Below are 24,242 nucleotides of genomic sequence, written 5' to 3'. Positions count from 1 at the left end.
ATACAAGACCGGAATAATAGAGAATTGTGAAGGTGGTTCGATGAACACTCTGCCAGGCACTTGAATGGAATTTGCAAAGTATCGATGTAGATGTGGATGTAGAAAACAAATAGTAGGAAAAATCGGTGCAAGACTGAGATTCATGGGAAGAATGTTAAGGAAATGTAACTCTGCCACGGAGGAAGTGGCTTTCGAGGCGCTTGTACGACCAATTTTTGAGTGTTGTTTTTCAGTCTGAGATTCTTGCCAGATAGGTCTGATAGAAGAGACAGAGAAGATATAACGAAGAGCGACGCGTTTCGTTATGGAACGTTTCGTCTGTCCGAGAGTGTTACAGAGGTGCTCAATAAGATCCAGTGGAAGACGATACAAGAGAGGCGTTATGCATCACGGAGACGTTTACTATTGTCATTTCGAAAGAGCATTTTCCGCGAAGAGTCGGATGATATATTACTTCCTTCATATACGTCTCGCGAAATTACATAAGATAGAAACATCGACAACTACTGTTCCGACACGTCATTCGCAAGTGGGACGGGGGAGGGGGAATCAGTTAGTGGTAGCAGACGTATCCCTCCGCTGCACCGTTAGGTGGCTTGCGGATTATGATGTACATGTAGATCTGTTTCTGAGATCTTCCTTGACTTATCCGTCTGGTGTATTAGAGTTCTCAAGATATGAGAATTTATTGACTTATCACTGTGTACTGATCTTTATAAATTAACTATCAAATGGTACCATTCTTCGGCACTTTCATAATAGTTTTGGGTTGAATGAACTAAATCCTTTGTTAAGCAGGGCTATTAGATTACACGTGTACTTTACACTGAAGGCTCTGTCAGAGTGAGCCATAGAAATGGTATGTCTCCTCCAAATAGTTTTGTTGGGTATCACCAATTGAGGCGGAGCATTGGTTAGGATCCTGCGCCGGTATTCTAGAGATATGGTGTTCACTTTTTGGTTTATCCATCCAGGTTCAGATTCCTCGTGGCTTTCCCAGATCACTTCAGATCAAAACCGAAATGGTTGCTTCGCATGTGCTTTTCCCGAATTTAAGTCTGCATCCTTGTCGATATGACTAAGTGGACCATTTCAGCTATGGAACATTAGATTAATTACCTTCTGTAACCAGATCCTGGGACTTTCTTTGACTACCTACATTGTTTCCTTCAAATATAAGCTAGTCAACGGCCGAGACAAGTAGCGTTACAAGCATTCCATTAAACTTTCTCGATTTTTTACCTTAATCGCAACAATTAGAATTTCTTCGTTATTGCATCTTTTTATCCATCCTCGTCTCAGAATTCCATACATCTTGTTCTACCTTGCATCGTTGAGATTTCTCCCAAAATCGATGTAAAACAACGACACGGAGTAGTGGCTTTCACTACGATCTCCCAAATCACCTTTCCCCACTGTTGTCACCAGATATCCAGTGTATCAATTATGATTGTATTTCCAAACTATGGAATACCGAATGGTACTGCATGTGCTGTACTGTGCGACTCAGGTCTCACAAGGCCTTTCTGCCTTTTCACAGTGAGCGTATCTTGAGGCCACCTGTCGTCAGAATGGATACAGTGAAAGACTGATCAGAAGTACATTGAGCTATCGACTAACCGTGCCCCGGAACAGTTACGATAATACCAGGGTGGTACCAAGCTCTACGGCCTTTCTTCCTTCCACAGGGATCATCTCCAACAAGACATCGTATTTCGAGAACTATTATATGAATTTTTACGACTTCTATCCAACATTAGCGTCTTTTATGTTCCCTTAAAGACGGTATTGGTTTACGTAAAGTGGGTGTCTATCGTATTCCTTGCAGTTTCGGCATGTCTTATATCGGTCAGACTACCAGGACTGTGGACGACGAGTGATTTGAGCACAAGAGTCGCATTCACTTACACAACAGCCGAGTAAATGGGCTATTGAAGAACAATGTCTCGGCACCGGTCATCTTATGGTATATAGCAACACGGAAATTCTAGTGTTATATAGGAATCAGTTGAGATTTAATTAGCAAGTTCAAAAATGTTTAAATGTGTGTGAAATCTTATGGGACTTAACTGTTAAGGTCATCAGTCCGTAAGCTTACACACTACGTAACCTAAATTACCCTAAGGACAAACACACACACCCATGCCAGAGGGAGGGCTCGAACCTCCGCCGGGAACAGCCGCACAGTCCATGACTGCAGCGCCTTAGAACGGTCGGATAATCCCACGCGGCGATTAGAAAGTAACTTTGCAAATAGAGACTGAAGTTTTTCCTTAAATTCTGGTGGGAAACCTGCTCCCTCCATTGTCTAAGAGCAGAGAGACTGAATTAATGCTATCTTACCTGTTCTTTAGTAATGTTGACTATCAATAACTTCTGGTGTTGATCGCACTTAGGATGTAGTGGCACTAGCGTTGACAGTGTGTGTGTGTCTGTGTGTGTGTGTGTGTGTGTGTGTGTGTGTGTGTGTGTGTGTGTGTGTGTATGTGTTTTATCATTCCGGAATTACTCTGCAAACTGAGGTTTTAAGTTCAGTAGCATAGGGCCTACATGCTGCAAATTTTTCTTGAAAATGACAGGTTGCTGACCTGTCCAAATATCGGCAGTTGTTGATGACGTTATCCAGCTGCATTCCCATAAGTTATTTGACCAGAGAGTCTTCCAATAAATGATGGCGTCGCAAGAGCTCAACAACTGGAAATGTATCATTCCAGAGAAAACTTGTTGAACTAGATCCCATTGCCATCAACGGCACCCACTTAAATTATTGCTGCAAACAAACGTTTTTCTGTATTGACATCTAGTAAAAGGATATGGGACTCTTTTTGCACAGATTAACAGTGGTTGAATGGATAGTGCATTCCGTTTATCCAATATCGTTTAGATAATTGAAGGTTTTTCACTCTACTACTATTGATTAAGTAAGTAGGTTCCAGAGAGGAGAACACACAAATAAATTTGTACATTTAATTATAAATATCTATGTACATGAATCTCTGTAGCCTCTGTGTGGTGCTCTAATATAAAGCTCTAAGACATATTCATTTGTGCTCAGTCGACATAGAAGTTGTTGTGGAGTGCAGTTCAGCCCAGCAGGGCAGCCTTGGCCTGCAAGTGGGCGGCAGCAGCCAGGGCTCCAGGGGCGCCAGCCACCGCTGGGCCCAGGGCGGCGATCGAGGGGGCGAGGCCGCCGATCAGCGCGGGGGGACCGACCGCGTAGGCGGGGGCGGCGGCAATGGCGGCGGGGGCGGCGATGGCGGCGGGGGCAGCGATGGCGGCGGGGGCGGCGAGGATGGCGGCCGAGTTGATGATGGCGTCGCGGGCCCGCGTCTGAGCTACGGTGGCCAGGTGGGCGCCGCGGGCTGCCGCCACCTCAGGGGTGTCCAGGGGCACACCACCAGGTCCGATGATGATGTTGGCGGGGGGCTGCGGGATCGCCGGCACGGCGATGGGGGCGGCTGCGATGGCCGGGGCTGCCAGACCAGCACCCAGCAGTCCAGCGCCCAGGTATCCGGGCTTCGCCACTGCCACGGCCAGCACCACGCTCAGGACGATCTATGGGACAGAAAAATCATACTCAATATTGTGTTTTAACCTTCTGATTTTCAGATCAGTTCAAAATAGAAGCATATGAATTCATAACTATCTAAGACAGAAAGCAATTTGATCTAAAACCGTGTGTTCATACTGTTGCAATAGTCCTCCGTCCTACTCTCTACAATGTAACTCACTTGATCTCTGCATAAGTACTGCTACTTACACTCATCTGAACCCGCTTGCTGTAGGCGACTCTTGGCATCCCCCTAAACGTTTTTGCCCCATACTCTCCTCTGTAGTCAAGAGCTCGTGGTCTAGTGGCTGTCGTAGCTGCCTCTGGATTATGGGGACCCGGGTTCGATTCCCGGGCGGATTCTCCCCGCCTAGGGACTGGGCGTTTGTGTTGTCCTCATCATTTCAACATCATCATCATCCTCATTCATGACAGTGGCTATATTGGACTATGACAAAAATGGGACTGTGTAAGCATTGGGACTTTGTAATGGCACTGATGACAACGCACTTGAGCTGCCCACAAACCATGCATCATTATCATCATCTCCTCTGTAATCAAGCTTGAAGCTTCTGTTGTCTTCTTGTATGGATTTGTTTTACACGTTTTACGTGTGTAAAAGATTACAGTCCTCACAAATGCCTTCAGAAAAGATATGCTTGGTCGTAAATTTTAATTTCATGTTAACAAAGATATATTTTTCCATAACCCGTTTTTTACTAGTGCCAGTCTGCGTTATACACCCCCTCTACCTTTGATTTGTCAGCTACCTTTCTGTCCAAATAGCAAAAAGTCATATACTACCTTCAATGTCTCACTTCCTAACCTAACCACCCCAGTACTGCCTAAATAACCCACATCCTCTATTTATTTTCACCCTCTATCACTTGTATGAGAGTTCCTATTAATTATGAAATTTATATCCTGATAGTACAGCAGAATTTGTTATATCTGAATTTGTGGATGACGATTTCATGCTAGATTACGTTGCATTTCTGTTGCACGTTGATCGTTTCTGAAAGTAACCCACTGCTAAACTTGCTGAAAGTACGGTAGAGCGATGTCAGAAATGATCATTCCATGATGCTGCTATTTTATGCTTATCTGTGCTATAAATTAGTCGATAGTGATAGCACCTTTAGGGATAGCTTAATTGCATTTCCTGTTTTTGTGTGTTAGGCCATTATGGGCAAACGCCACAACTGCATGACATGCACTGAACGTGTATCATACGGATATTTTATTCTAAATAGTCCTAGTAGACTGACTCATGACCATCTTGTCGAAGGGATAATGCTCCAAATTACTAGTGATTTCATGTTCTTAGAACTAGTAGAATAGTTCTTTGTGTGGTTTAGGTAGTCCAGAGATAATGCAAATCATGGTGAGAACAAATCTGGTTAGAATGCACTAGAGCTATAATGTACCACCTCAGTCAGCTTTTACTGAGAAATGGAACAAAATGGAAACCACAAATACAAATTGTGGGTTCGATACTACATAAGTATGTGTGGCAAGCCACATCATAGTGATCAGACGTTTCCGAGACCAGCTGCGAACACTAGATGACGCTATTGCACTCACCAGAGTCTTCATTGTTGGCTCTTGGGGTTGTTGGCTGTTGCAGCTGCTGAACTGTGACTGGGCTCCAGCTACCACGCTATTTATATCATTGTCCGGCGGCGCCTTGACGTGAAAGTACTGGACGCTGACCTTCCCTCCATGTACTCCTTGGACGAGAACCGTGCGTCGAGGCTGATGCAACACTTAGTGCGTACAACACTCGTAAGGCAGCGATATTGCCTCTATTGTACTGAGGTGAATCGACTAATTCGTTGTCGAGTGATTGGGATGACAAATTCTACGAATATATTTCACTAGAATGCCAAGTATTCATATAACAATGATTCCAACCCAAACAGTTCGATAGTACAGTTGGCAATCTTAGCTCTTTGTGGAGGTTTCCACCAATCGTAAATGCATATATGATCGTATGGCATTTATTGGCCGGGATGTCCCCTTCGGCGTTCGGCCGCCGTACTACAAGTGTTTTTAGTTGACGCCACTTTGGCGACTTGCATGTCAATAATGATGAAACACCCATTCCTCTGCCGGGAATCGAACCCGGGCCCCCTTGCATGATAGGCGGTAACGCTACAGCTGCGCTACGGAGGCGGACATTGTAAAGGTAACTACGGCTTTTATGAATTTAAGAAACATCTTCAAGGTGCACGTGTTATGTTTCAGGAGGATGTAAATCTTCTCGATAAAAATTCAAGGAGAGATCTTGCGAAAATCAGCTCGCTCTATTAGTCTGTGAGAGCCACGGCTGTATAAATGCCGGCACCTAGATGGATCCAGAGACTTCTTAAGTTTTGGAAGGCACTGGAACTCCGTAACACCGTTTAATGAGCGAAAGGTCAGCTTACCGAGTATCGGACCAGAAATATGGTAGACTAAGGGTTCCTTGCGGACAGAACTCAACATTCCTCTTTTAACGGAATAAAATCGAAAAATGTAGGGAAAACTCAAGGAATGCCAGAGACGCCCGCTAATCCCGCTGGGAAGAACATGTGATTAGGATTGTGGAAAGGGCCAATTAAGGTTGGAGTCAGTTTCACCTTAAAATTGTAATTTATTTTAATTTAATAACACAATTACAACCAAAGCGGCACATAGCCGAACTTTTACAACAACGAGTTTCAGACTCCAAATCTTTCACGGCTGAAGGCCTCCAAACAAGAAATCTTAAAAATCAACAACCTAAAAATACAGTTAAAATAGCAAATAAAATAATTAATATATATATATATATATATATATATATATATATATATGTGTGTGTGTGTGTGTGTGTGTGTGTGTGTGTGTGTATGCATGTATGTATGTATGTATGTATAACACAGCTACGTTGAAAGCCTCAAGGCAGGGGTGGATAGGCAAACATACTGAAGATGCAATACAAACGGCTGAAGGAAGACAGTAAAACTTTCAAGATTTTAAAATAAATTACGATAACCTTTCCAAGGCAGAGGGCTGCAACGTTTAAGCTTGAAAGGTAATTTTAAGAATAAGGATCCTAGGCTGAAGGCCAACAATTAATTTTCTAAAATTAAAAAAAAATATAACCATAAGCCTTAAGTTACAAGTAGCTGAAACAGGACTGAAGAAAAGACAATACAACGGCAATAAGCTTGCAGCAAATATCTACTTGCCGGAATTCAGACTTACTTACATAAAACACAGTAAAACCAAGAATTTTTTAAATCATTGGCTATGATCGATTATAAACAGACAATTAAATACTGGTGAGAAGGACAGTAAACAGCACTCAGAACCTCCAGGGGGTCGGTCTGCCATCGTTTAAGTGACACAGGTGGTGAGCCCAATTACACTTGATCCGCCGAATCCCATCCAAGGGACAGCCACGGACCGACCAACAAAGGACTTGCTTGCCACCAGTCGGTACATGAGAAATCAAACACAAAATGTTACGGACGTGATTATCCACAATGAAATATGTATATATGTTAAACTACACACCGTGTTGGACAGCGACAACAGGTGAGGAAAGAACACTGGCCCAAATTAGGTTAGTGGCCAGGGCAGGTAACCGAAACACTAACGGCCACAAGACAGAAAATTCCGCTGGTGCACTTGAATTGCAATCAAACAATATAGTTAATTCCGCCGCATGGCGGCTAAATTTGAGCAATAGCAACACTCGGTGTTGCTAACAGGAAAACCTCCCCAACAGCGAACCACCGAAACAAACCACACAACATGAATGGACGTGGCTTCGTTACTTGAAACCACTACTCAACTTTGACGTCCTGGGTAGGTGAACCACGAAGCTCGTAGCGACTGGACAGCTCCTCACACCCTGCGTCACTGCGCAGGGACCGCCAGTGGACCCAGCCATCTGCACCGCGTGGAGATAACTTCCCTGGTCCGCAGCAACCGACCGACTCCCTCAGAATGCCGACATCATCTAGAATAGTCGTCAGTGCAAATAACGCTAACTACACACACAACCTGACAAACACTTGCACGAAGACCAGAACGATACCCATCAGTAACTAAGCACGCACTAAGACAAATCAGCAATGGATGCACAAACACAGCCGGCTCATGAACGATCGGCGAGCCAAAACGTGTCGTCCGGTAGGACGACCGACCGACGATCCACCAAGACTGTGGCCCAGCTCAAGTGATGCGTGGCGGCAATGTTCGGGCGAGCCATGTCGACGCAAACCTCACTGCTGCTCCAATCCGACTGCACCAGTGCCGTATTACAACTCCCCGACAGGCAGGTCCGGACTGCGCTCCAGGCGCGTTCCAACTGACTGGCAGCCCGAACTCCGGGACCCGAACTCCATACGACAGACAACGACTGGGAAGAAATAGCAGTCGAGCAAAGATTCTACGAGAGGGGATATATCGATACGCGCTGCTAGCGCCGGTCGCGGTCAGGAAAAGCAGCAACTCAGTGACAGTAGTAACTAAAATTAACGTAGTGAGGTGGAAGTACGTTAAAAACAGGGTGTAAAATACATGATGGTGGAAACATGAGCCAAACACGAGCCACTCACGGCTTAATGCCAGAAGAGGGTGCGGCAGGACAATTACTGTTTGCAGTATATGTAAATGACTCAGTTTATAACATTGCAAGAGCCGTAAGTCTGTTGGCAGATGACGTAGATGTATATAAGAAGACTGTAGCAAATTGCAGAAAGACCTACAAAGAGACTGGTAGTTGATACTGAACTTAAATCATTGTAGGATATGGCTCATAAATAGGCGAAGAAATTCATTATTGTGCAGTTTCACAAGTGTCGAAAAACCACTGAAGACAGTAAACAGCGTAAAATACCTAGGAGCAACCACGCGCCGCGACCTAAAGTGGAATGAACACATAAAACAAACTGTATGAAAAGCAGGTACCAGACTGAGACCCATTAGAAGAAACTAAAGAAAGTGTAATTTACCCACAAAAGGTGTGGCTTACAAAACGTTTGTTCGTCCGATTCTTCTGTTTTTACTGCTCAGAGTACGATCGTTAACAAAGTTAGTTTAATACACTCCTGGAAATTGAAATAAGAACACCGTGAATTCATTGTCCCAGGAAGGGGAAACTTTATTGACACATTCCTGGGGTCACATACATCACATGATCACACTGACAGAACCACAGGCACATAGACACAGGCAACAGAGCATGCACAATGTCGGCACTAGTACAGTGTATATCCACCTTTCGCAGCAATGCAGGCTGCTATTCTCCCATGGAGACGATCGTAGAGATGCTGGATGTAGTCCTGTGGAACGGCTTGCCATGCCATTTCCACCTGGCGCCTCAGTTGGACCAGCGTTCGTGCTGGACGTACAGACCGCGTGAGACGACGCTTCATCCAGTCCCAAACATGCTCAATGGGGGACAGATCCGGAGATCTTGCTGGCCAGGGTAGTTGACTTACACCTTCTAGAGCACGTTGGGTGGCACGGGATACATGCGGACGTGCATTGTCATGTTGGAACAGCAAGTTCCCTTGCCGGTCTTGGAATGGTAGAACGATGGGTTCGATGACGGTTTGGATGTACCGTGCACTATTCAGTGTCCACTCGACGATCACCAGTGGTGTACGGCCAGTGTAGGAGATCGCTCCCCACACCATGATGCCGGGTGTTGGCCCTGTGTGCCTCGGTCGTATGCAGTCCTGATTGTGGCGCTCACCTGCACGGCGCCAAACAAGCATACGACCATCATTGGCACCAAGGCAGAAGCGACTCTCATCGCTGAAGACGACACGTCTCCATTCATCCCTCCATTCACGCCTGTCGCGACACCACTGGAGGCGGGCTGCACGATGTTGGCGCGTGAGCGGAAGACGGCCTAACGGTGTGCGGGACCGGAGCCCAGCCTCATGGAGACGGTTGCGAATGGTCCTCGCCGATACCCCAAGAGCAACAGTGTCCCTAATTTGCTGGGAAGTGGCGGTGCGGTCCCCTACGGCACTGCGTAGGATCCTACGGTCTTGGCGTGTATCCGTGCGTCGCTGCGGTCCGGTCCCAGGTCGACGGGCACGTGCACCTTCCGCCGACCACTGGCGACAACATCGATGTACTGTGGAGACCTCACGCCCCACGTGTTGAGCAATTCGGCGGTACGTCCACCCGGCCTCCCGTATGCCGACTATACGCCCTCGCTCAAAGTCCGTCAACTGCACATACGGTTCACGTCCACGCTGTCGCGGCATGCTACCAGTGTTAAAGACTGCGATGGAGCTCCGTATGCCACGGCAAACTGGCTGACACTGACGGCGGCGGTGCACAAATGCTGCGCAGCTAGCGCCATTCGACGGCCAACACCGCTGTTCCTGGTGTGTCCGCTGTGCCGTGCGTGTGATCATTGCTTGTACAGCCCTCTCGCAGTGTCCGGAGCAAGTATGGTGGGTCTGACACACCGGTGTCAATGTGTTCTTTTTTCCATTTCCAGGAGTGTAGGTGAGACAGGGAAGATCCGACAAAGAACGGCACTTTCATCACAGGATCGCTTGTTCGGGCCGAGAGTGTTACGATGCTCAACAAACATACGTGAGAGCTTCTACATTAGAGCCGTTGGGCAACACAGAGATGTTTCATGTTTACATTTCGAAAATGCTCTTTCCGGGAATGGACAGATGACATATTGCGTCATTTCACATACGACTCGCGAAGTGACCATAACGAAAAAATCTGAGAAATTAGAGCTAATACTGAGGTGTACTGGCAGTTATTTTACCTACGAGCCGTCCGCCAATGGAACGCTGAAGGGAAGTAAAGTTAATGGTGCCAGAAGTACCCTCTGTCACGTATCATGGGTAGCGTGGATGTAGTAGAAGTAGTAGTAGTAGTAGCTTTATTCATCCGTAGATCTCTTTTTACAAGGATACAGGACGTGTCAAAGTATTTACAAGTGTAGATCAATTTAAAATAAGCTAATTCGTATACATATATATTTACAGACTTCTAGTTAGAGAAAATCATTAGATTTACTCCTGGTATACAATACTTTTTTACAAAGAAGTTATTAAATAATGTAATGCCACACTGTTCACTCATACCTCACTATCAGTCACTACACATACTATACACACATTGTTTCATAACACTTCACTCACTCCACTCACTACACACACAAACACACACACACAGGCACACACACACACACACACACACACACACACACACACACACACACACACACACACAAACACATACAAACATACACACTGCTGATCTCTGGGCCATTTTCTGCACCGCAGCTTCCCATCTGCTATCCTGAAAAACTGAGTCAGCATCCATTCATAATGAGTGAGATATTGAGCCCAGAAAGAGGAAGACGTGTTAGTATTGTGCTACGCATAGCTTGGGGGTAAGTATTTCAAGAAAGGGAAAAAGAAGGAAAAAAAAACATAAAGTAAGGGTATACGTGGAACGTTCGATGTTTTATAATCATTATCATTTTTATTTATTTGTAAAACAGTTTTTTTATCAAACCACTACTCTGTTTTATCTAAGTAATGCATCAATGCATAAAATATATTACATAACATGTACCTTTTAGCTGCCTTTTTAAATAATTGTATTTTTGCAATTTCTTTAATCTCGCTTGATAATTTATTGTACAGTTTATTCCTTGGTAGAAAATGCTGTTTTGGGTTTTATGTTTATTTTTTCTTATAAATGTAAGCTGAGTTTATCTCTTGTTGCATGATCATAGACAGAGGTGTTTCTGCAGTAATTACCAATGTAAGTTTAGATACTTCATCATGCTAATGCCTCTTTGATGAATTGTACTGTAAGTGAATGGATACATAATGATAGAAAAACATCAGCCACTGACGATAACAAAGTCGCAACACCAAGAAGGAAATGTACGACATAAACGAAAGTTCCTATGTCTGTTTCTACATCTGAAATATAATATCTATTCTGATTTGGCGCCAGTCGCGTAACAGGAGCGCTACAGTGCCGCTATGAGAGAGCAAATCATGTTTGCTTTAAATACACACAGGAACGGTCCTGAGCGGTACTTACCTTTGACATTGGACATGGTGAGTTGGTGTTAGTCAAGAATGCCTTTACGGTGACAAATACGCCATTATGAACAACACGTTACTTAGTTTGAACGAGATCTTGTAAGAGGACTACGAGGATCTGGAAGTTCCTTCTGCGATATTCCAGAAAAACGTGACGGGACTGAAGCCACTGTACATGGCTGCTGACAGCAGTGGTCGCTCCAGACGGCCACGTGGACTGTAGAGACTGACGAGCCTCGCCCTCTGTGTATGGCTGTAGTGCGTCGCACTGTATATGCAGCAGTAATTCTAGCAGCAGCTGACACCACAGCGACGCAACAAACTGTTACAAATCAGTTACTTCAAGGACAACTCCGTCTCCAGACGTGTTCTAGCGTGCATTCCATTGACCCCAAACCACCGCCATTTACGACTTCAATGGAGTCAAGCGAGAGTTCATGTGAGGGCAGGTTGGAAGCCTATCACGTTTCCGATCAAACGCGGTTCTACCTCGGTGCCAGCCATGGCTGTAGATTGGTTAGAAGAACGCCAGTTGAAGACCTATAAACTACCTGTCTGCGTGCTAGACATACCGGACCTAGACCTGGAGCTATGGTCAGGGGTGTGTTTTCGTTCGGCAGCAGGAGCACTCTCGTGAGTATCCCACTCACAGTAACTGCAAAATTGTACACCCGTCTAGTAATTCGACTCGTTATGCTGCCATTAATGAACAATATTTCCGTTGCTGCTTTCCAACAGGATAACGCTCGCCCACATACAGCTATTGTAACCCAACATGCTCTACAGAATGTCGACATGTTGCTTGTCCCGCTCGATCACCCGGTCTATCTCCAGTCGAGCATGTATGGGCATCATTGAACTACGACCTCAGCGTAATCAATATCCAGCATTAACTGCCCCTCTATTGACCGACAAAGTGCAACAGTCATGAAACTCCATCCCACAAACTGACGTCCGCCACATGTACAACACAATGCAAGCACGTTTGCATTCTTGCGTTCAACATTCTGGCGGTTGCAAAGCTTATCATTGTACCAACGTTGCACAGATGCCATGTCTCTTCTTGACCGTACATTGGGCTGTCATCTTGCAATGTTAATCACTTAAATATGTTGCCTAGAAAAATATAACCCCCAAATTTCATTACTCTACATTAATTATTTTTATTGTTGCAATTTTTGTTACTTTAGTGTATTTCTAAACTGGCAAGAGCTACTTATAAAGTAACTGTTTATATACTACCGGATTCGATTATACCATCCTCTTCAGGTATCATTTACCTGATATCTGAAGGTGACCAAAGGACTGAAACCAGCAGTGACAAAAGTATTGTACTTGTAAAAAAAACCATTACTTTCTCAACATGTCTTGACTGTTTCCAACTCATTATTCAATTACTTACGAGGTGTGAGTAGCACCTGCACCGTATACTATTCGACTATCATACGAATAGAGATTGCAGGTATTGTTTGCAGGAATATAGGCCATATTTGTAAGTTTTCAATTCTGAGAGAGAGAGAGAGAGAGAGAGAGAGAGAGAGGGAGCAGAGAGTGCTAACAACAACAGTCGCTGTAATTTTGGTCTCCCTTCCTACTGGTCCAGGCGTAACAAACAACAACGGAAACGACTGCACAGATTTTTCTCGTCTATCTCGACCCTTTAGGAAACATGTACAATTATATCACAAGTAAAGGAATATTTACATGATTGCAGTGTGTCGTAGATCTCTGTTCTGCTTTAAAGACGAACAAAAACGGCCGCAGAGCAGACAGATTGGTATATCAGTTTATTTGTATAGATTTTCTTGGACAAACAATATCAGTTCTGGTTTGATACGAATCTCGTAGACCTTATCAGACGTAAATGGTAATTGAAATACACTTAACTGATAAACTTGAATTGTCTCATCCAACCCCAGAAAATTGTTCACGCAAGTATATTAGTCTGTCCAACTTCAGTGACTGCCATTTTGAGAGATATCTATTCTTCTTTAACCAAAGGCCTTCTTTAGTTTTCAGTGTCCCTGTACCTACAGCCTAAGAGAAGTTCGAATGCACATCATAATGCCTAGTATCCCACTCCTTTCCACTTTTTTCATCCAGACGAGACCTTTAAATTTCTGCCGACTCTTAATTTTTTTTTTTAATTGAGACATAAGTTCTTTGTCTGGTTTGATTCGGCCCACCACGAATTCTTCTCCTGTGCCAAGTTTTGAGTTTCTGAGTAGCACTTCGAACATACGTCCTCAATTATTTCCTTGATGTATTGCAATCTCTCTCTTCCTTGACTCTTCTATGAAGAACTTGGCCCCACCCTCTCCCCCAACACCCTGCCCATTTCAGTCCAACTAATTTTCAACATTCTTCTGCAGCACCACATCGAAAATGTTTTGATACTTTTTTGTTCCGTTTTCGTAGATTCCATATTTCAGTGCCATAAACGTACAGTATCAGAAATTTTTTCATCTATACATAGTAAAATTAAAGGCCCCTCCATTTTTCCCGTTTGTTTTTAAGAGCTGATCTCAGGAATTACTGTAGGGATTTTCATGCGATTCCCACTAACAAATTGATTCACGAGGAAGGTTTCTATGCTGCGTACATTTTACAATTATTGTTTATAATTATAGTAGTGATGAGTGTTCAACTGGCATTTGAAGTGATACTTTGTATTAATGAGAGGAGATATATGACAGATATGAGAGAGAATGAGACTGTAAAAGCACTAAAGTAGACAGCCGCCGCATCTCCACAGCGTAGTGAAGCTTGAACAGAATTTATACACCTCGTCAGTCCGAGAAGTTTTGAAACTGGATTATTAAAAATTTTTCCTCTTTTTAGTAAAAGTCTAGAACTTTCATACAACCAGGTGAAAGTGTCAGAAAGGTCTTTGTTTGTGATGTCGCTCAACTCTCGCGTCACATTTGCTCCTTCTTCGGTGTTGGAAAACGTCCAGCGACAAATTCTGCACTACGTCGTTTTGTAGTGGGTTTGTATTGATAACACAAAGACGCGTCACTCGATGATTTTTCTTCGTTTCATTTAAGTTGCACTAGTCATCTTCGCATCGTTGTTTTTAGTTCAGGAGTCAAGATGTGCGATACAAACTTGGATCACATTTTTCTCCTTTTCTAAAAAGTCAACAGAATATCTTCAGCACTTTCCTGCATTGCAATTTGTGACGTAACAACGTTGAGACACTAGGGTGACATTTCCATTGGTTAACACTGCCTGCTCACAACTGGCATGTCGAAGGCGCCTCTGTTGTTTACAGTTCTTAGTCCAGCTGCCACCAGAGTTACTGCTCTGACGCTGCTTATTCGCAAGGAATAGAATCAGTCTCTGACCGTTCTGGACGGTCGGCATAAAGTAACTCGCCGCCTTTTTCTGTCCGTATGTGGGGACTAATTTCAGGAATTACTGTAGGGATTATAATACGGTTTTCACTTACAGACAGACTGATTTGCGAGGAGGTTTTGTGTATATAATGTATTATATAAGTAGGCCAACCGTAGATACTCAGTGCTACCTGCACAATGCTCCTGATTAAGCCTTACAATCTAGTACCTCATTTCGAGTTCTCTCTTACTTGATGTAACCAGACTGGAGTCTTCCTCTGTTTCCAGCCTTTTTCCGAGTGTACCACTTCCTCTTGAGATTGGCTCTGAGCACTATGGGACTCGACTCATTAGTCCCCTAGAACTTAGAACTAGTTAAACCTAACTAACCTAAGGACATCACACACATCCATGCCCGAGGCAGGACTCGAACCGGCGACCGCAGCGGTCTCGCGGTTCCAGAATGCAGCGCCAGAACCGCACGGCCACTTCGGCCGGCCTCTTGAGATTTTTGAACAGCGTATTCCCAACTACTGGCGGAGGTCTCATTCTTAGCATAATTTCTCCAGTAACACCATTTTCAGTTTCTTACAACACCACAATATTCCTGTCCCCCACAATTAAATGGTTGTCATCTCCCTTTACACAATAAGCTACCTGTTCTATGCCTTCATATATTCTCCCAATCTCTTCACCTTCTGGTTGTGAGATCGTTATTTATATCTGAATTATCTTTGCTGGGGGTGGTTTTCTGGCGATTCTAGTGAGAATAATCTTATTATTCAATTGTTCAAAGTAACCCATTCTCTGACCTACCTTCCTATTTGCGAAGATTCCTAGTAGCCTTATCCTCGTTTCTGCTGCTGTTCATATTATCATACTTACTACAAGACAGGAATGCTTATCTTCTTTCTGTTTACTTTACTGACCCCACTACACCTGCACAGTGCCTCTGAAATTCAATTTTCAAATTTTCTAGCTTCCCTGGCCTCCAAATTGTAGAATGTTAGTTATTCAATCTTTTTCTCGTTGTTGCCTCCCCCTCGTCATTCTGTCCCACGGATCCGAATCGGGAACTGATTCGGAATGTTTCGGCAATGGAGATGTCATCATGACGCTTTCTCCATTGTGGACCACATGACCTGAGTACACAAATTATGCACCTGTAACGGAGCGGTTACCGATGTCTTCTGCCTGGCCATGCCGTTGATCATTGCAGATTATTCCAAGTTTAATGGAACTATATCACCCCATTGGAAAGGGGCCATCCGGACCCTCCAACCACTACAACGCTCTCTTTCATGTGGTCGTTGGTAGGACAAGGGTGCTAACTGATGCATAAGTCTTCGGCCGCACTTGCTAAAGAATCTTTTTTTTTTTTCAAAAATTTAAGCAGTTGCTCCAGTCGAGATCGGGACCCAAGGCATTTGATACTATCCATAGGCACATGCTTACCAAATGAATCTGCAACCAAAGGCGCTGTACTACTTTGGATCTTCTCCATTCACGCTCTCAATCCCATCTGGTACGGATCCCAGTCTGACGAGCAATATTCAAGTAAGAGGTCCTAGGATGCCAGGGATCTTTACGGATGGACCAACTTGTGGTTGGTACATAACTTCAATTTCAACTAAAGAACAAATTTCAGAATAACAATATAAAATTTTAATTCGGACCTTTGTCTTCTTAAGAAAATATACAACTGGCATTCACAAATGGCAGAAGCTTCTACTTAAATTTCTAAATTATTTACACCCGTGAAGATAATGATTCTAACAAACGTAAAAGCACACAAATTCAGAATCTTCAGAAATTTGATTTAAATCAGTTGCTAGCTGCATCAACAAATGAAAAGGTCAGCTCTTAAAAAACAACTGGATGAAGTTGCCTTGTAAACATATTCATGAGAAAGGTTAACAACGCCAACTGAAATACAGCAATAATAGAATGTTTAAGCTAATTACGTAGTTGGCCAAGGCTCTGCATGGACCCGCAGTGAGGTTACTGTCAAGTAGGACGCCAACACTATTGCCAGGGAAGCAAGGGCCGGGTCCGCACGGCAAGGCAAACTGACCACAGGCCAGACCAGAAAGAGCGCTTCCGTCATCTATAGAAGACTAAAACTAAAGTCAGAATACACAGTGGCAGACCAAATACACACAAGGGAATGCTACATAAGTACAGCACCCATAGAGGGTGTGAGAGTAAGACGGGCAGGATCATGTGACAATGTCTAATCCTACAAAAGCCTTTTATGGCTTATCAGTGGTCACAATGAAACTGACTAATCGAATGCTCTGCTCTTCATATATCAAAGTAAGCCTAAAATCAAAACTGGGCGAAGAGCACAATAATTAACATACTACATAAAAATTAACACTGCAAGAAACCTTGAAAGCAATCAGTAAAACTTTAGTTAAACTGAGTTCCGCGGAAACAACACTTCCAACCCGTAGACTTCGTAAATTCCGTATAACACTCTCTTATTCAGAACCATCCTTACCGGATCTCCGGTAGATGTAACACGTCACCATAAGTCCCACAAATCTTCACAGGTTAACAGCAGAATACGAATCATACGTAACTTAATGCTTCCAGTTACGCGATGAGAAGACGCCACCTTTTCGCACGCAATCGCGCTGACTAATCAGCTCCATCTACCCGGCTCACAGCAAAACGGCAGTGACGGCGGGGACAGCGAGTCCCAGGCCCAGCGGATAGAGGTGAGGGCGTGCCTTCAAAACACGTTGCCTCGCTGAACGCCGACCAGAGAGAGCACTCAGCCACACGCCCAGCCGGAAAACCAAAGGCGGAACAGTCAGAGATACAAGACCACACGAGTGTCGATATCAGCGACGCAAGTGGAGCATAACTAGCGCCAGTCGCCACGGCTCAAAAATTCAAGCAGTTGCTCCAGTCGAGATCGTGACCCAAGGCATTTGATACTCTCCATAGGCGCCTGCTTACTAAATGAATCTGCAACGAAAGGCGCTGTATTACTTTGGATCTTCTCCACTCAAGCTCTCAGTGCCATCTGGTGCGGATCCCAGACTAACGAGCAATTTTCAAGTATTGGTCGGCATTATTCAAGTATTCGTTGAGTTATTGTTTTGTAAACTACTCCTTTTTGGTGTGGCTTACAATTCCTGAGAATTTTTCATATGAATCTGGCATCTAAATTATCCGCGATTAGTTTTATGAGATGGCTTCACTTTAAATCACTCCATACCTATACTCCCAGACATTTTATGGATGTGACTGCTCCACTGATTGTTCTGAGATTGTTTAATTATACACTACAGAATGTTTGTGCTTCGTTATCTGAGATTCCTTCAGTTTGTTCACATCGAATGTCAACTGCCAATCACTGAACGAAACGACGGTCCTCAGCAGGTGTTCCTGCGACTTGGCACAGTTTTCACCCCTTGCGAGTTCTTTATATATAACATCATTATCCGCGAAAAAGTCTCGTCGAACTTCCGTCGTTATCCCCTAGGCATTTATACAGGGTGTTACAAAAAGGTACGGCCAAACTTTCAGGAAACATTCCTCACACACAAAGAAAGAAAATATGTTATGTGGACATGTGTCCGGAAACGCTTACTTTCCATGTTAGAGCTCATTTTATTACTTCTCTTCAAACCACATTAATCGTGGAATGGGAACACACAGCAACAGAACGTACCAGCGTGACTTCAAAGTCTTTGTTACAGGAAATGTTCAAAATGTCCTCAGTTAGCGAGGATACATGGATCCACCCTCCGTCGCATGGAACCCCTGATGCGCTGATGCAGCCCTGGAGAATGGCGTATTGTGTCACAGCCGTCCACAATACGAGCACGAAGAGTCTCTACATTTGGTACCGCGGTTGCATAGACAAGACCTTTCAAAGGCCTCCATAAATGAAAGTCAAGAGGGTTGAGGTCAGGAGAGCGTGGATGCCATGGAATTGGTCCACCTCTACCAGTCCATCGGTCACCGAATCTGTTGTTGAGAAACGTACGAATACTTCGAATGAAATGTGCAGAAGCTCCATCGTGCATGAACCACATATTGTATCGCACTTATAAAGGCACATGTTCTAGCAGCACAGGTAGAGTATCCCGTATGAAATCATGATAACATGCTCCATTGAGCGTAGGTGGAAGAACATGGGGCCCAATCAAGACATCACCAACCATGCCTGCCCAAACGTTCACAGAAAATCTTTGCTGATGACGTGATTGCACAATTGCGTGCGGATTCTCGTCAGCCCACACATGTTGATTGTGAAAATTTACAATTTGATCATCGGTAAAGAGAACATTTGCACTGAAATGAGGATTGACACATTGTTGGATGAACCATTCGCAGAAGGGTACCCGTGGAGGCCAATCAGCTGCTGATAGTGCCTGCACACGCTGTACATGGTACGGAAACACCTGCTTCTCCCGTAGCACTCTCCATACATTGACGTGGTCAACGTTACCTTGTACAGCAGCAACTTCTCTGACGCTGACATTAGGGTTATCGTCAACTGCACGAAGAATTCCCTCGTCCATTGCAACTGTCCTCGTCGTTCTAGGTCTTCCCCAGTCGCGAGTCATAGGCTGGAATGTTCCGTGCTCCCTAAGACGCCGATCAATTGCTTCGAACGTCTTCCTGTCGGGACACCTTCGTTCTGGAAATCTGTCTCGATACAATCGTATCGCGCCACGGCTATTGCCCCGCGCTAACCCATACATCATATGGGCATCTGCCAACTCCGCACTGACTGCAAACCACGTTCGTGATGAACACTAACCTGTTGATGCTACGTACTGATGTGCTTGATGCTAGTACTGTAGAGCAATGAGTCGCATGTCAACACAAGCACTGAAGCCAACATTACCTTCCTTCAATTGGGCCAACTGGCGGTGAATCGAGGAAGTACAGTACATACTGACGAAACTAAAATGAGCTCTAACATAGAAATTAAGCGTTTCCGGACACATGTCCACATAACATGTTTTTTTTATTTATGTGTGAGGAATGTTTCCTGAAAGTTTGGCCGTACCTTTTTGTAACACCCTGTACATGTGAGAAAATAGTAGTTGAGTATCACTATTTTGGGGCATGCCTCGACCTTGATGCTCATCTCTTAATGAGAAGTTATCAATAATGTAGGGCTCTATTAATTAGTGTTGTCTAGGAGGCCCAGAGAGGAAAGGTTCACTTACAAATTCTTCCCCAATGAAATCTAAAGGAGTAATCAGTCACTGTAACTGTGACGCCTCTCTTATTACAATGCAGTGAAAGGGGTCTTTTTAAAAAATACTAAATTACCTCTGCAGGTATTAGTTCCTCAACACAGTAACACGATGCGAATCCCATGTTCTTACCATGACCAATGATCAACGCTCTATTTGATGCCTTATCCATGCTTCGTGTGAAAGTATTCCACGTCCAACTTGGTCCAAAAGGTTTTAACGTCCAAAGCAGCCTCCGAAAAACCCACATCTCCGGGAACTTGCATCATTCTAATTCGACAACTGTCAATCCAAAGAAAATCGCAATATTTATAGGTCCCGAGACCTATTAACTATCAAATATCACCAGTGCCTGCCAAAATATAGAAAATTTAACATCATCCAAAATATTCTGTTTCATGACTTAGTAAACTACGACGAATTTTCCAAGTCCGCATAAAACTATCTCACTGCTCATCTCATGACACTCGCCCACATGGCCGTTTGCAGCAGTGCCCAGCAAACAACTTCATGAATAGATGTTTCTCTCCCCTCCTAATAGCTGAAGTGACCGCTTCTCAGTTCCACTCAGTTCACATGATGCTTCGCCATTTAAAATTTTATATGAACCTGTTCACAGTGCTAATGCTGACTGCAGTCATAACATGAATAAGTGCATTAGCTAAAACAGCTTTTATATATTGGCAACATAATTTCTATTAAGATAGGATAACAGTATCTAATTCATTGTTTTATCATCTGATGGTAATGATTTTATATTTCACGTAACATGATTCTGTGAATACTTTTTATGAATCTGGCGATAGTCAGTCGACCGAAACTGTTGTTTCAGCATCTCAAGTAGGTACCATCATTTTTTCAAACGTTCGTTTAAGTTAATGTATGTTGCACATATTAACTTAGTCGTATTTCCATCGCGCAACTCGTGATGCGTTTATAAACCTGTTATTTACATGTGTCGGAATACCAAAGGCAGGTTGGATGGAAACCCACACCCCTCTGCTATCCAGACTTTAGAAAACCTAAAACCAAATCTTAGAACGATTGTAGTAGTCGCAAAGAATGTATGCCAAATTCACATTTTCTGTTTCTGTAGCAATAACGTGTTCCTTTCGAAGCTAGAATATCCCAAGCCACTGTCAAGTTTCTCCATCTAAAGTGAACTCAAAATGTGGTGTAAATAATAATACTCATAATGTTAAACAGATGAATGGTGTCATGAGCAATTGTCAGTAAGCAAACTAATTCTTAGTTAAGCAAACCAAAATTTGACTGCTGTATCTTAATAGCTGATTGACAATGAAAAAAAAAAAACATATTAAACTATGCAGCACACGTACTGTATTTGAACATAATCAAACCACAAAGAATAGACAACCCTGCAAACCAAAATAATATATTTCGCAAAAATTAAAGTGACCCAAGCATCGTAAGCAACAACTTCATATCGCTGTTATATTCTTTACATAATCATCATCAGACCTTCCTCAATTACCTGCTGGACTCCCACGCACCAAAAGAAGTATTGGTGTGTCCAAATCAAAATTAACCATGTAACTAAACTATGCAATAATTCTCATTTTAATTCAATCTCTTTGTATTTTCATATTAACATTTTCATTTATCATTCTATAATTACAGCTTTTGCAGCTTATTGAACAACACTTTTCTCTCTCTTTGGTTTGTAGCTCATATTTTCAACCCCCACAATCAAATAAAAATGCATATAGTTAACCCATCCAAAACTCTTACATCTAACAATTTCCCAAGAGATTTACCCCCAAAATATACCCACAAAAGAGACATATTACAACAAAAAATACACCTCCAAAAATATAAAACTTAACATACTATATACAATAAACTTGTCCCCAAAACATACACGCCAGGCAATAAGATCCACAGAATTTTAACATAATCACAAGAAAATTATCCACTTCAAACATCCATCATCTTAATTCAACACCACTCTGGCTGTTAACATCTGCTCCTTGCATAGTGTAGCCTCACTCTCACGGCTTCCCCAAAAATCTTATCCCTAAACACATACACATAAGTATGTTCAAAAACAGAAGTCAAGTCAACTACAAGCTAACTTTTGCTCTACTATGTGCACTACTTTACAGAACAGACAAGCCACCGAACCATTAGTTCTCTGAACAGTCGTGGACGAACCATTGCGCCCCTAGTGTTAGTTCCATTGTCCTTCTACCTCTTTCCGTAGATGCTCACGACAGTAGCACGTGAACATTAGACCAACCTCTCCGTTTTCGATATATCCGTCCACAGTCTCTGCATAATAATAATCTGCCCTTTGTCAAACTCGCTTACCTCAGTGGGTTTCACCAATTGTAGCCCATATCTTCGCTAGGCTGATCTCCCTTCCGTGTCTGCTCCGCCTACATACTTTTGTTACTGCGTCACGTGCTCGCAGCCCCACGAGGTGGCAGCCAGCCTCGCAGTGGGCACTGATCGTAATGTTCTGACATGTCAGTGTACACACATAAGTTGGCCACCAAGACCTTCCCAGTCAAGGTAGTCTTACACTTAACTTTCTTTCTCTCAACTCTAGCATTTACTTCACATACCTGTTCTTTAAAATCTATGTGAGCCCTATGATTACCCAGTAAATCTGTATCTAGCACCATATTTATGCTCAAATCGGTACATACGAAATGAATTGTCTACAACTAATATTACTTCTCTTCTTAATGGCTTATTGTAATTCAATGTAGCATTTTTTATTTTTACTCCTGTGACTGAAAATTCAACTGTTCTCTCATACTTAATGTGCTCACAAAAATAGTCTGCTGTCCCACAAGTAGAACTCCCAGTATCCAGACAAGCAATCTCATATACTTCCCCCACTTCAGTATTTATTAAAGGCTGAACCTTATCAACAAAATTATATCTTGCTCTCTGCTAAAAGGTCCTACTCCACCTCTTGTACACAGTCTTTTATCATAGAACACATCTCATTGACACCAAATGGTTCTATCTCATCACACTCAGCAATTAACATATGAAAAGCTTCTTCAAATTTTAAATTTCCTACACTTAATACCCCTTACATTCTCCCAAAATCATAACTTCCTTTCTTCCAAGTGCCTAGTATCAACTGTTGGTGAAAGTTTTCAAATAATATCCAATATCAAGAAGGTTTGAATCTCATCATCATTGTTATCATTTTCACTGAATGGATTGTTACCGTCTCTGCTATCATTCCCCATACTACCTTTCCTCATCATAAATGCATAATCTCGCCAAAATAATTTAAAATTTCTTGTCCCATTTAAATAATTCTTTAAAAATATCCTTGTAGTCACAATTCTCTTCACTTACCTCCCTGATCTGCCTAGCATAGTCATTTTTACTAAGTTTCCAATCCTCAGGTACCCAGTTTTCAAACCACTTGGCCCTGGCTGTCCAATCTCTAAAATCAAAATCAGCCCCCTTCTTATTATCAAGGTTCAACAAATAAAGGTGCCTGTCCCACTTCTTCATTCATACTATTTGCAACAGAATTTTCATCAATAATATTACTGGTAGTACTCACAGCTTCTAACACAAAAACTTCATTATCTGCAACTATATTCTGCATATTACAAAAATCACCACCTACATCATCTTACACAAGATCAACCGCCTGACCACAAAGATCATCATTATCTGCAGCTATATACCACATATGGCAAAAGTCACCATCAACACCATTTGATACAGGAACACTACTTGGCCCTATTAAAATCACCCACATTAGCGGAACAGGTGCCTCCTTGGAGATACCCGCTTGTAAGAACCATAGATGCAGACTTTATTGCCCCTTACACAGTTAATATTTACGCCCACCATAGGAAATTCCATCTCTTCTAATTCAATAATATTTCTGTTGCGAATTAAACTCTCATTGTCAACATCACAATACTCATTTATTTGCTCAGGATCCACAGCTGAATCTGATTCATTATTTAGAAGAGATGCCAAACCAATACTATTTTCCTTTCTAACACAACCATCGCCTTCATTAAATAGACCCGAATATAAA

General features: G+C 43.0%; 1 protein-coding gene across 1 annotated transcript; it reads right to left on the bottom strand.

Moving 5' to 3' along the window:
* Positions 1 to 3,084: 3,084 nt before the first annotated feature.
* On the bottom strand, positions 3,085 to 23,701 carry LOC124606499 (cuticle protein 38-like). Its single transcript, XM_047138482.1, has 2 exons — positions 23,540 to 23,701; positions 3,085 to 3,555 (listed from the first exon to the last, which is right to left on the bottom strand). Exons 1-2 carry the CDS (start codon positions 23,699 to 23,701, stop codon positions 3,085 to 3,087), a joined length of 633 nt encoding a protein of 210 aa, XP_046994438.1.
* Positions 23,702 to 24,242: the final 541 nt, after the last annotated feature.

This window comes from Schistocerca americana, chromosome 3, assembly GCF_021461395.2.
Source record: "Schistocerca americana isolate TAMUIC-IGC-003095 chromosome 3, iqSchAmer2.1, whole genome shotgun sequence".
Taxonomy (NCBI): domain Eukaryota; kingdom Metazoa; phylum Arthropoda; class Insecta; order Orthoptera; family Acrididae; genus Schistocerca; species Schistocerca americana.
Note: the sequence above shows the minus strand (reverse complement) of the source record. Positions and strands in the feature narration are given on the sequence as shown.

Bases quoted from the DNA above. Each gene is read 5' to 3' on its own strand.
- LOC124606499 (XM_047138482.1), bottom strand. From the start codon at position 23,701: ATGAAGAAGTGGGACAGGCACCTTTATTTGTTGAACCTTGATAATAAG. The intron at 3,556-23,539 runs GTAAGTGAAGAG...TCTGTCCCATAG, and splicing joins ATGCTAGGCAGATCAGGGAG to ATCGTCCTGAGCGTGGTGCT.